The sequence below is a fragment of the Carassius auratus genome, linkage group LG28B (genome assembly GCF_003368295.1).
Source record: "Carassius auratus strain Wakin linkage group LG28B, ASM336829v1, whole genome shotgun sequence".
Classification (NCBI taxonomy): Eukaryota; Metazoa; Chordata; class Actinopteri; order Cypriniformes; family Cyprinidae; genus Carassius; species Carassius auratus.
In genome coordinates this window covers 5,692,547-5,705,987 of record NC_039293.1, presented here as the reverse complement: position 1 = coordinate 5,705,987, position 13,441 = coordinate 5,692,547, and the positions used below count along the sequence as shown (strand labels likewise).

The 13,441-nt window shown below is 38.8% G+C and overlaps 1 protein-coding gene and 1 pseudogene across 1 annotated transcript in view; both read right to left on the bottom strand.

The window, feature by feature from the left end:
- Positions 1-13,441, bottom strand: part of LOC113067858 (cysteine protease ATG4D-like) — a 591,286-nt pseudogene that overhangs the window by 553,020 nt on the left and 24,825 nt on the right.
- LOC113067850 (envoplakin-like) overlaps positions 2,290-13,441 on the bottom strand; it is an 18,061-nt gene continuing 6,909 nt past the window's right edge. The window contains exons 6-22 of the mRNA XM_026240339.1: positions 12,740-12,781; positions 12,475-12,636; positions 12,093-12,200; positions 10,693-10,788; positions 10,490-10,600; positions 10,261-10,407; positions 9,971-10,125; positions 9,782-9,879; positions 8,789-8,961; positions 8,495-8,673; positions 8,244-8,382; positions 6,934-7,127; positions 6,659-6,809; positions 6,410-6,493; positions 6,214-6,318; positions 6,036-6,128; positions 2,290-5,902 (exon numbers count right to left, since the gene is read on the bottom strand). Coding sequence (XP_026096124.1) covers positions 2,447-5,902; positions 6,036-6,128; positions 6,214-6,318; positions 6,410-6,493; positions 6,659-6,809; positions 6,934-7,127; positions 8,244-8,382; positions 8,495-8,673; positions 8,789-8,961; positions 9,782-9,879; positions 9,971-10,125; positions 10,261-10,407; positions 10,490-10,600; positions 10,693-10,788; positions 12,093-12,200; positions 12,475-12,636; positions 12,740-12,781 — 5,493 coding nt within the window. The 3' untranslated portion in view covers positions 2,290-2,446. The remainder of the gene's footprint in view (positions 5,903-6,035; positions 6,129-6,213; positions 6,319-6,409; positions 6,494-6,658; positions 6,810-6,933; positions 7,128-8,243; positions 8,383-8,494; positions 8,674-8,788; positions 8,962-9,781; positions 9,880-9,970; positions 10,126-10,260; positions 10,408-10,489; positions 10,601-10,692; positions 10,789-12,092; positions 12,201-12,474; positions 12,637-12,739; positions 12,782-13,441) is intronic.

The window sequence follows — 13,441 nt, the reverse complement described above, 5'->3', positions numbered from 1 at the left end:
AAATGCAAAACGCAGTTCCTTATTTCTTTGCTTGGATTTTTGGAGTGAAGTATGAGATCTGTCATCTCTGAGGTTTGGTGAGTTTCATGGTCATCTGTATTATGCTGGAGTTTATGCTGCTGCGATACACCAATCTTGATTTTCAGAAGTGCCAATGTTGAAAATATGATGATGTTGTTCATCTTAATGTTTCTATGATATAAATCAGGTTATGTTTATCATCATTTAAGAGCGTTTTGACTGTCAGTGTGTGTGTTTGTGGTGAAGCCTCACCAGCCGCCTGCACCAATATATCTCAAAATCATCTCCAACAGAGTCTGAAGGTTTTATTATGCCTGCCATGGACAAGCCATTATTTAAAATATAAATACTAAAATGAAAAACAGAAATATTTTCCTTCTAGCCATGAACTGTTTTGCTGTTATTAGCTATTATTAACTGTTTCTCTATGTTCCAAACATTCTGCCTTAAGATCCTCCTGGGAAATTTAAAATTTCAATCAACAACATACAAAATAACTGCTAAATACACTGTATTGTTGATATTGTAATATGCTCAATGCCCCGTTACTGAAAGCTTGTTTTTCTTGAAATTCTTATTAAACTATTTTACATTTTAAAAAGCTCTTATAAGACACAAAACCTGATTCTCTTCTGGGGTCAGACAGATTCTAACATTACGATTTTAACTTAATAATTTACAAAACAACAAGAAAATGCACAGATGTTCATAAAGAGCAGTAATTGACAGTATGCTTATATCAGCATCACCTTAGTTCATATTCATGGCATAATTATTTTTCAAATCAAACTAATCTGTACATTTTCCAAACAAGATGAAATGTTTGAGACTACAACCATCACAGAATTAATCAAATCCATTGATAGCGCTTACTGATGTTTGTGCTGCCGTTTCTCCTCCAAGACTCCCACTTCCTGGGTGATGTCATCAGTGAAAGGTTACGACATTTATTAAATGAACATCCATAGCCAAAGCTGTTTGCTTCATTGTGAACTAAAACATTTTTAAAGTTGTGAGTATATATCATTTTAGTCTGGCACTGAGGTTCTGGGTTTTAAAACAAATGATATTCAAGTATTTGCATTAATAAAATTAAATAATAGCACAATATCTTAGATGTATTAAAGCTAAAATGTCAAAATATCAGTGACCAGTCCTTTTACATTAGAATTTTGTTCCGGCATGATTCAGGCTAATCATGACTGAAAGGTTTAAAGCCATAGCGACGATCAAACATCCACAGAACATGTTGTGTTGATTTGTGTTTAGATGACGTTCTCTAGAGTCTGTAACGTGAACTGTGTGACTTATTGAATCAGAGTTGAAATGATGTAAACAACACTCCATATTGTTTTTTATGGTTAAGGAATTATATCTCTAAGCGCAGTGATTTTGAGACATTTGATTTTTGCACAATACTGTTGGTGACCGGAGGTGAACAATCGGAATATAAAAGTGGTTTGATTTATTTGCAAATTAAAAATGTGCGTTTGATTGTAACTGTACTGTGATATTTAAATAGCACTCTATATACTTGAGATATATATATAAAAATATGTTCTATATTTTTCCAAAATGATACATTTTTATGAAGAGAAATAAAATTTCAGACCATAAACGCATTTATGAGTACATGTTTTGTTTTTATGTTTAAGATGACATGTGAACACAAAAAAACACTAATTTATAACCAATATAATTCCTTTTAGAGTGGAATGATAATGTAAGCTTCTTAGAATTTTCTTGGTTTAAGAAATATTTAATGTTTAGACCTTTCTTATGAGGGAAACCTTTTATTATGGACCAAAACTCTAAAAAGTTATAGAATACCTGTATTGAGGGGATTATCAAAGTTTTAGGTTAGCCGAACCCCTCCTAGTTAAATATTACTTGAAGATAATAATTTAACTGTACATTTACATGGTCACAGTTCTCTTATGTTTCTGAGTCATATGATATGCAGATAAACATCCATTTATTTATTAGATTTCTTATGATTAATTGATTTTCATTAACTCACAAATCCCATGCAGTTCCCTTCACGAACCCCAGCTTGGGAATCCCTGCTATTAAGCATTTTCATTCAGAGACTGATTTAGAATTAATTGATTTAAGATAATTTGCTTCGAGATTGATAGAATTGAGATCGACTTTATTTGACTCTAGTAATTCACTTTTCCTTGTTGGAAAATCAGTACATAGTCACTTTGAGTATATATGAAACAGAAGCAATTCAGCAGCCCATTCATCAAGATAAACCAGGTAACTGAAAGAGCATGTTAAAAACAAAGACAGGAAAAGATACAAAAGTAAAAGTATGAGAGGCTCCAGAGATTATCTTATATACGTTTATGAAAAAAGCCAGAGAATCAAAAGTCCCTTGCTTTGCAGAACTTAAATCTGTTTTCACACTTGTGTGCTGTCTTTATCTTTTGGAGAATTTGTAGCTGGAATAGGATGGAGCGTCAACGGTGTCAGTCGAGGCAGCGGGGAGCAGGAGCAGACCTGTGGTCTGGTCCCTCTTGCATCGAGCCATGGCCTCTTTATACGTGATCTTTTCCTTCTTGATGGGGTCGATCACATTCGTTACGAAGGTTGAATCATCCTGAAGTTGCTTGGCCACAGATTCGTCGATCAGTTTTGTATCGACGGCTTTCTGTATGTTGATGCGACCTGCTCGTTTTGGGTCTACCAGTCCACCAGTCAGAACCTGTGCCTCCATGAACCACACTGCACTGTCGTTGGGGATCCATCCTTTGCGGGCGGCTTCTCCCACTGACATTCGCTCTTTGGACACGGGGTCTTCAAAACCAGTAAAGGCCTTCTGTGCAGTGAGGAGTTTTCGAAGCTGGCTCGAATCGATCAATCCACGCTCTGCCGCCTTGTGAATGGAGAGCTTGTCCTTCTTGCTTAGGTCCACAATACCTCCAGTGGCGGCCTGAGCTTCCAGAAGCCTCATCGCTGTGTCTTCATCAATCAGTTTGCGTGTTAGGGCACTTCGTACGGACATGCGGCTCTCTGTGGTGACATCGAAGACACCAGAAATCGGGAAGAGCTCATCTCCACTGGTGTTTACCAGGGAGTTCAAGTTGCTGTTGCTAGAGGATAAGTGGCGTGTCATTGTGGAGGAGTTTGTTGGAGCAAGTGTCTGAACAGTTGTTGTTTGTGTTGTACTTAGAGGAGGGAAGGACAGTGTTTTCTTTTCCCCTGCAACCAGAAGAGCAAACTCTGAAATGGACATTTTTCCGTCTCTGTAGAGCTGAAGGTCATACTGGGTTAGTCTGCCATTTTGCAGTGCTGTACTAATGGAGTACTGCTTTCCGCTTTTACGATCCTGCAGAAGCGTGGTCTCACCTTGAGGACCAGCGGTTGTGATTTCCTCCCAGCTACACTCAAGCTCTTGGAGGTGGATGTACTGATTGCGATCAATCAGACCCTCAAGATAGGCATCATAAGGTGACATGTCTTTGCCAGTCTCTGGGTCAAGAATGGTGATTTTGGTGGAGACGTTGGTCTCTCTGGTGTTTGTATCTGCATATTGCACTGCCTTTGCTTGTTTCTGGAGGTCCATGATAGTAATTTCCCGCTGGTTGATAAGGTCTTTCACTTCCAGGATTTCTCTCTCCAGACGCTGGAGTTCAGACTCCAGCTTGATGGTCTTTTGCCTGTTGACTTGGTTTCTCTCACTCAAGAGTTTGGATTGATGTTGGAAAGATATGGTGATCTCCTGCTTTTGAGACTCCAGTCTTCTCAACTCCTGGAGAAGTTCGTTTTGCTCTTTCTTGATTCTATCCCTGTAAACAATCATGGTGGTCTCTTCTTGAGAGAAATTTGTTCTGGTTGTCTGAATACGAGTTATTTTGTTGGTGAGTCGCAGAAATTCTTCATCTTTGAGGGCTCTAGCATTCTTCAACTGGGTGAGTTGAGCTCTAAGGTTTTCTCTCTCTGACTCCACCGCTTGGTCCTTCTCAACCCTGATAACCTCTTTGTGGATGACCCTCTCCACAGATTTCTCTTTGGTCAGGGACTCTATCCTGATTTTGAGGTTTCGAATATCTCTCTCCAGGCGGGTAAAGCTGGCACTCTCATTTTCCAGGGTAGCACGAAGGTCAGTGATTCGTTTGTCCACTATAGGGTCTCTCTCCACTTTCAAAACCTCCTCTATAACAATCTTTTCCTCAACAGGCGTTGGACAAGTTTCAAGTTCATAGATTCTAGCCTTGATTTGTCTCAGCTCTGTCTCTACTAGGATCTTCTTTTGCCTATCCACTAGCTCCAGCTTCTTCTCCAGCTCCAGGACTAGAGATCTCATCTGCTGCACGTCCAGTTCAAGCTGCCTACGACCCTTGATGGTCTCTTCCAAAGTCTTGACTAACCTTTCGTGGGCAAGAATCTGACTGGGATCTGTCTGGAGGCGCACAATTTCTTGGACCACAACCCTTTCCTCAGGTTTCTGTCTCTCCAGCACAATATACTTGTTTTGAAGGTCAAACACATTCTCCTCTACTGTTCGACGGCGCTGAACTTCGTCACGTACTTCCTTCCTGAGACGTTCAGCTTCCTTCTCCAGAAGAGGGTCATTTTCGTACTTTATCAATTCTTTGGTCACCACTTTAGTCTCCACCTTCGATCTTTCGGCCTTCCATTCATCCCTGTCCTTTCGTAGACGAATCACCCGATTCATTGTGGAGTCATAGTTGGTTCTCAAAATGGTGAGCTGCTCATTCAACCTCTTAATTTCTTTGACAATTTCAGGACTCCTCTCTTCTTTCACCACTTCTCGAGTCATCTCCTTCAGTTCTACCTTGGGCTTCTCGGCACGCAGAGTCTTTAGATCCACCATGATCACATTGATCTCATTCTCGATGCTAGTACGCCGTTTGCTGATTTCAAGAAGCTCGTTTCTCAGCCGTCTCAGTTCCACTTCTGTCTCAGGGTCAATTCTAAAGATCTCATGTATGATCTCATTAAACTCAACCTTTTGTTTGATGGTCTCCACTTGGCTGTAGCGGAGCTGAAGGCTGGATAACTCTTTCATCAAAATACTGTATTCTCGTATGAGCTCTTCCAGGTGTACACGGAGGGTCTTTGACTCCTGTAGGAGATCAGCATCTTGCTCAACCCTTTTCACCTCTTTGATGACAGTTTTTGGTTGTATAGTTGGAATAATCCTCTCTAGATTATTGATCTGACTCCTAATCTGGAATATCTGATCATTCAGGTTCTGGCATCTCATACCCTCATCCGAGATCTCGTTCTTCAAGGTAATCACAGATTTCAGCATTTCAGGGTCTTTTTCCAGCTTCAAAACCTCTTTCAGGACCACTTTCTCTTTAATTACTGGCCTCTTGGTCTCCAAGACAGTAACTTCCGTTCTCATCTGTACCGTTTCACTCTCGTGCAATCGGATTTCCTCCTTTAGTTTGAGTATGAGGTCCCTGATCCTCGCAGCTTCAACATCCAATTTGGGATCACGCTCAATTTCTGTAAGCACTTTTGTTACAAGCTTGGGCTTCACGTCGATAATCTCTCGTTCATGACTGACAATTTTTTTGTTGACAATCTCAATTTCTGTTTGCAATAGGGATCGTTTATTGAACTCTTCGGTTATCCTCCTCTTCAGTGCTTCCAAGTCTGCCTCCAGCTTCGGATCCCGGTAGTAATGCACAGTTTCCTTTTCTTCCACTCGTTCCACACCTCTCCGACTCTTCAGGGACATCATCCGTTTCCTGTAGGTGGCTAAATCATTCTCAGCATGACTGCGCCGAGATATTTCCTCAGCCAGCTCGAGCTTCAGACCGTCAACTTCGTCCATGTCTCTCTGCTGACTTTGCATCTGAACTTGCTGCCTGACCACCACATGGCTCACAATTTCATCATTCTATTCATGGAATACAAATAAAGATTTGTTTAGTTTAAGATTATAAGTTCATGGTAGCTGTACACTCTTCGACAACATTTGGCATTAACTTGTTATTTATTCCAATGATTATTGCAGCTTTGAAAGTCAGTACCTTGTTGATGAGGTCCTTGGCTAAGATCACTTGATTCAATAGTTGATTATTCTGTGCTGATACTTCAGAATAGAGTTTCACAGCATCCCTTTCCTAAAAAGTAACCAATTGTACAGATATTTGGAAATGTACATAAACAAGAAGTCATTATTATGGTCATTATGGCATAGCAACCTACCTTCTTCTGCACAGCTTCAGCCAGGGTGATGTAATCAGTACTTTTTGTGTTTATTTCGGGTTTTCCCAATGCATTGCGGTATTTGTTTGTATTCAGCTCATACTCCTGAAGACACAGAAGCAAAAGACCATTTGCATTCATGCAATAACAAGTGAAATGTGCAGTAGTATGATCGTGTTCAAGATGGCCGTCGTACATTAAGAACATCCTGCAGTTCATGAGAAAGTTTCACCAAACGGTTTACATCATCTTGCTTTCTATTGATGTCTTCAACTGCTCTCTGCAACCAAAAACAAATTAACATGCAATATAAATTTGACACATCTGAGATATTTAAATGAGATGCATGTCATTTCCATGAAAATAGTGGCACTAAACAGAATGGCATAAAAAAATAATCCAAATTAACCATTTTAAAACAGTACCAATAAAACTTAATACTGACCGTCTGAGAGTTTTGCTTGGCATAGATTTGTGACGCACTTTCACCAGGCCGAACTTCGTTATTGGGCATATTGATGAGGAAAGCGGTGAGTGACTGGATGGCACTGTTAAATTCCTGATTTTTATTGACAGCCTCTTGCAACAGAGTCGCCCTGTGAAGTAAAAAGTTTAAAACAGAGTTTAAAGGTGTGTAGCATCATAAAAAAGTAGATTTGCCTCATTAAAAACAAAAAGATGTCAACAGAAACAATAAAAGGCCTCTTTATAACACTTCACCTTTGCTGTAGCTGGCTGTTGATGTTAGAGTAGCGATTCCTCAAGCGCCTGACCTCGGCCTCTTGATGGCGGATATCAGGGCAATACTCCTGGAAGCCCTTCTGCAGGGAGCTACACGCCTGCTCTGTTACTTCCAGCTCACGGTTCAACTGCTGGATGTCATTTTTCTTGGATGCAACCTCTTTGCTCATGATCTAAAGAGAAAACAATTGCAGACATACAGAAACATCTTACATTGTTTGAATGGGAAGTTGTACCATATCAAAACCATTTCTGCTTTTATTTCAACATTAAGGGCCTGTTTACACTAGTGCATTTTTTTTCCCTAAAACTGCATTTTAAAATGAAAACGATCCTCATCTACACTTGCGGTTTCACTGCATTTCAGACACTATCTTTGTCCACGCTGAAAACTGAAAACGCATGTCACATGATCATTCATGCCTGTACAACAATGAGCATGATGTTATTGTTTACACGGTCGTCAAGGATACACGGAGTGAATGTGGGCAGCCATGCCATTGTTTTCAAAAGTCTTCGTTTTGGTCCATTTGAACTGAAATGCAGCTGGAGTTTACATACTAAAATGGAGTCAGCTGCGTTTTTGAAAGTCTCTGTTTTCAAGGGACAAAAATGTCGGAGTAGAGTAAACAAGAGGCGTAAACCTTGCAAAAGTTATGTGTTTTAAAATGAAAACGAACCAGTGTAAACGTAGCCTAAATCTAAGATATTTAGTTAATGGCTGGTAAATTGGTCTCTTTCATAAGGCTACTGTTCACTACTGTTCAAAAATTTGGGGTCAGGTTTTTTTTTTTTTTTTAAGAAGTCTCTTATGCTCACCAAGGCTGCAATTATTTGTCCAAAACACAGTAAAAACTGTATTATTGTGAAATATTATTACATATTAAGTGTCACATGATCCTACAGAAATCATTCTAATATGCTGATATGATATGGATATGTAAATGTGAAACATTTTTGATTATTATCAATGTTGAAAACAGTTGTGCTGCTTCATATTTTTCTAGAAACTAATATGTTTTATTTTTAGGATTTTTAATCAATGCAATGCATCCTTTTTAAAACAAATATAAATAAATAAATAATTTATTTGATTTTTTAAAAATTTTGTGATCCCACAAAGACTACTTTTCAGTTACTTTATTTAAAAATAATAATAATAATAATTATTATTATTGTATATTTAAGAACATAAATGATGTCAGAATCTCTGTTTTTGGCTGAAATATCCCTATAATATTATAGATAAAGCCTCATATCAGCATGGTGTGTGTATGATAAGTGTCTACCTGCAGCTGTTTGGAGTGGATGCGGATGGCGTTGGGCTCATCTAAGATGCCGGTGTCTGCAGCCAACTGATCCTCGAACACCGTCAGCATGTCATCCACATTCTTGATCTGTTTCTCCAGGAACATGGAAGATGCGGCCCTGAGGAAACAATCCCAAGCTTTAACCATAGTATCACCCCAAAATCCATCGTAAAACCACAGTACTTTATGAAGCCTTGCTAGTATGATTTACCACAGGCATGCATTCTTACTTCTTGTTGTAGAGATCAGAGAGGGCGGTGATGTTGTCTATCTTGTTGCTGACTTTGCTCAGTTTCAGCGGCAGCGAGGACGTGGTGGGCCCCAGGGGTTTCTGGGATATCAGTGGCTCCATTTCCCTTTGAGCCGATGCTTTCTCAGCCTCCAGGTTCTTCAGAATCATGACAAAATTCTGGAGAGATCAAACCAAAGTGAAAGTCACTCAATGTTTCATTTGTGTCTTCTTTGACCTGCTAAATAATCACTTTTAGACTCAAAAAACGTTTGGTTTTGTTTCCCACTCTTACATCCTGGTCTTTGATTCTGGCGGTCAGATCTCCGATGGGTGCAGCACGGTCTAACTGAGACCTCATTCGTTTCTGGATGTCCTTCTCTAACTTCAGCAGGTCTGAATAGATCTGTTCCAGTCGGCTGTCAATGAGGCCGGCCTTCGCGCTGTCGGGAACCGTGGCCACAGCGACTGCCGGGAGGAATAACATCATTTACGACTCAAATTTAATATGACGCCTCAACCCCAGGCCATCCAAGATGTAGATCAGTTTGTTTCTACATCAGATTTGGAGAAATGCAGCATTGCATCAGTCGCTCAGCAATAGTTCCTCTGCAGTGAATGGGTGCCGTCAGAATGAGAGTTCAAACAGCTGATAAAAGCATCACAATAATCCACACCACTCCAGTCCATCAGTTAAAGTCTTGTAAGAAATATCTATGTTTGAGTGGAACAAATCCATCATTAAGGAGTTTTTAACTTCAAACTGTCGATCCCGCCTAAAATACGAGTCCATTATATATAATAGCATTTCCTCCAGTTATAAAGGTCATGCCCTGTTTCCCTCACATCAAAATCCACCCACATATTTGTTCAAATCTGTTTTGGACTGTAAACGGTGTTTGATCTGTGCATATTTCTCTCCTGATTCAGACCAGGTGACTTTTTCACCAGAGAAACCAATATTATGGATTAGTATTTCAGCTGGAAGCAACAGTTTGAAGTTAAAACGCCTCACTTATGGAGTAGTTTCTTACAAACATACAGTTTTTTACATCTCAAGACTTTAACTGATAGACTGGAGTGGTGTGGATTACTTATTGTGATGTTTTATCAGCTGTTTGGACTCTCATTCTGACGGCACCCATTCACTCCAGAGCATCCATTGGTGAGCAAGTGATATAAATTTGATGAAGAAACAAAATCATCTTGGAGCACATTTTCAGTAAAGGTTACTTTTTTGAGTGAATATATATAAAACTCAATATAAAAAACTAATAGTATATTATACCCTGTTTTACGAACTGCACTGTTTCCAGGGTCGGTGTCTTGGCCTGGGCCTGTAGAGCGGACCTCGTCCTCTTCAGATCGGAGAAATCCCTGCTCAGACTGGAAACAAGAGAAAAACACAGGACTGTTAAAACAGGAAGCAGCTGGGGGAACTACACCTGCACTTCCTGCGTCTCGGGAGCTTCCTCACCTGTCCACCTTGTTGATGGCGGCTGAATCGGGCGGAGGGATGAGGAAGCAGACTCCTGGGATGAGCTTGGTCTCTCCCGTGCTGGACTTCACCTCCCAGATCTCCTGTCTGGGATCAGAGACCAGCGTGACCCTGTCGCCTCTTTTCACAGAGTCCTGCAGGACAGAAACCTTTAGCATCTTCCTTTCCAAATCTTTTGCAACATCCTAAAAGTCTTTACCGGCACTTGTGATCAATGTAAAGCATACTTGCTGAATATAAGTATTAATTTCAGGCAGAGAGGACGTTACCTTGTCCGTGCTCCAGTCACACAGGGCGATGGCGCTGATGGGTTTGTCTGTGGTGCTGCGGCGCAGGGGTAGAGGGGCGATGTTGGTGCAAAGCTCTCTCAGATCAGCCAGACGCTGCTCGTTCCTCATGACGGACCTCTCCTCAGCCTGCACACAAACACACACTTGTTAACCAGACTGGATTACTAATATATCACAGTGTGTGTGTGAGAAAGAGTGTGTGTCTGACCTCCAGCGTCAGCAGGATCTCAGAGTTGCTCATGTTGTTCAGCGCTGACGGTTCGGTCGTGGATTTGATTCTCTTCAGCGACTCCGTGAACGTTTCCAAATCCAGCTGGTACTGAGATCAAAACACACATGCAGTCGTTTCAGTAAATGCTCATGTGAATCTCCTGCTCCTCATGTCATATGTGTGTGTGTGTGTTTGCGTACTTTCTTGTATTCCTCCACGTTGTCCAGGTGTGTGTCCTGACACAGACACAGATTGAGGAATTGCTGCCACTCTCTCGACACGTCTGTGCTGTACGACTGAAACACACGGGAAAATCACCTTCATTCATTCAGCCAATCAGTAAATCATCGATCAGACGAATGAACTAATTCACGAACAAGAAATCAAATACACCAGGAACAAATGTGTTGAGAAACGGTGACGCGAATGAATGGTTAAATAAGTAAACAAATGAACATAAATGACCAAACAAGTTAATAATAAAAAATTAATAGTGAGGGAATAATTGAATGAACTGAAAAGCAAATTAATTAAATTGTTAAAAAAATAAACAAACTGAAATAAATGATTGTTTGAGTTAATAAGTGAACAAACAAATAGTCAAAGAAACCAAAACGGTCAAAGAAAACTAAAACAAATGACCATTATTAAATAAATGATACGAGGAATGAACAAAACATTATCAAATCAGAAATTTATCAATAAATGTGTTAGTGACTGAATGAATAAGCGGTCAAACAAATGAAATAAATAAGATGATGAATGCACAAATAAATGAACAAATTAATGAACAGACACAAATGAATAATGAATCAATGTGTTCTTCATTGAATGAACAAATCAATTAACAAACTAAATGAACAAATGAATACTAAATAAATGTGTGAATAAATGAACAAACTAATGAATTGAGAATCAAATTATTGTATAATGCGTTAATATGTTAGTGAGGGATATGATAAATTAACTGACAGATGCATGAACGCATGATTAAATAAATATATGTGTGAATCGATTAACTAAAAATATGCTGTTTAATGAATGAACAAACAAATGTACAATGAATTAACGGTTAGTGAGAGAATTAATAAATGAATGAACTGTAAAAAAATAAACGAATACATAATACTAAAATAGGTAACACTTTAGAGTAAGGTTCCATTAGTTAATGTTAGTTAATGTATTAATTAACATGAACAAACAACGAATAATACATTTATTACTTATTTATTCATCTTCGTTAATGTTAGTTAATGAAAATACAGTTATTTATTGTTAGTTCATGGTAATTCACAGTGCATTAACTAATTTTAACAAGCACAACTTTTGATTTAAATAATGCATTAGTAAATGTTGAAATTAACATGAACTAAGACTTATAAATGCTGTAGAAGGATTGTTCTTGCTTAGTTCGTGTTAACTAACATTAACTACTGGAACCTTATTCTAAAGTGTTACCCTAAAATATTCAATGAATAGATGAACTTAGGCAAGCTAGTAAAAGAATGAATAAATAAATAACTAATCATAAATGATAAACAACAAAAAAAAACAGAATAAATGAACAAAGCACTAAACCACTGACTGACTGAATGAATACCTTAACAATGTCCGAGCCGGGGTGTTTGTTTTTGATGAGCACACTGGCGTCCTCCTGTATCTGGCTCACCTCCTTCTCGTGTGACAGCAGACCGTTGTTCTTAAACCTCTGAAACACACGCAGAAACATCATTCATATAAAGGCATAGGTAAAAAATATCAAGAGAAATATTCGTTATCAAACAGCTGACGGTAGCCATTGACTTCCACAGTATAGATAAAGAAGATCCTTTAAGAGTCAATGGAGACCAGAAAGTGTTTGGTTGCCACTCTTCGAAGTATCTTCTCTTTATATTCAGCAGGAAAATAAAACTAACCCTAACAGGACTGAAACAACGTGAGAGTGAGCAAATAATGTTTGATGAGTTTGTAGTGCTGCTCACCTCGAAGTCCATGCGCACCCCTGCGCTGTCCATCATGCGCTCGCTCCAGTCTCGGCTGATGATCTTGTGCTGCTGTTCACTCAGATACAGCAGCTCTTTACTGACGCTGTGCATGAACTCATAGAGAGACGCCAGGTGCTGCCTGCGCCGCTCACTCGCCTCCTGCACACACACACACACACACACTCACACACTCACTACACAGATCTGCAGTAATATACACCTCTGTCACTGGGAAACATGATCAGATTTCAGAAAGTCTTACCAGGAGATCTGCATACTGCTTCTGAAGAGCGGAGGAGTTATCCTGTTAGAGAAGAACAGTGTCCAGTGGATGTTAGAGAATAATATTAAAAATATAATACAATACTGCAATATAACCTTAGCAATGTTATTAAGTTAAAGCATAAAAAGTTGCATAAAACTGTACTTGATGAAAAAAACAAGAAGGCAATAATGCAATTAATATTAGTTAAAATAAACTAATAATAAACCGCACTTCAGTTCACACTACAGCACTTAATCGTTAAATCATTTAAATATTAAATTACTTCAATAAATTAAGTTAATTCACTGTGAACTAACATGAACAAACAATTCAAAGTTGTATTTTTATTTATTAACATTATCCGAGTCTAATAAATGCTTTTAAAATATATATTTCTCGGTGTTCGTTCATTTTGGCTGCTGAATTAATTAATGTTAACAAATGAAACATTATTATTAAGTGTGAAATATATATTTTTTAAAATGTACAAACAATGCTGACAATAAAATTTATTCTACAAGAACTCAATTGAAAGGGGGAAAAATAATTAAAATGAATTAAATGAGTGTTATGTTAAATGCACTTGGTTCCCATTCTCTGAAATCAGTAAACTGAATCTGATTTGCACAGTGCTAGTAAAAGTGCATGTGTGTATGTGTGTGTGTTTGTTTACTGTGTGTGTGTGTGTGTGAGACTGAC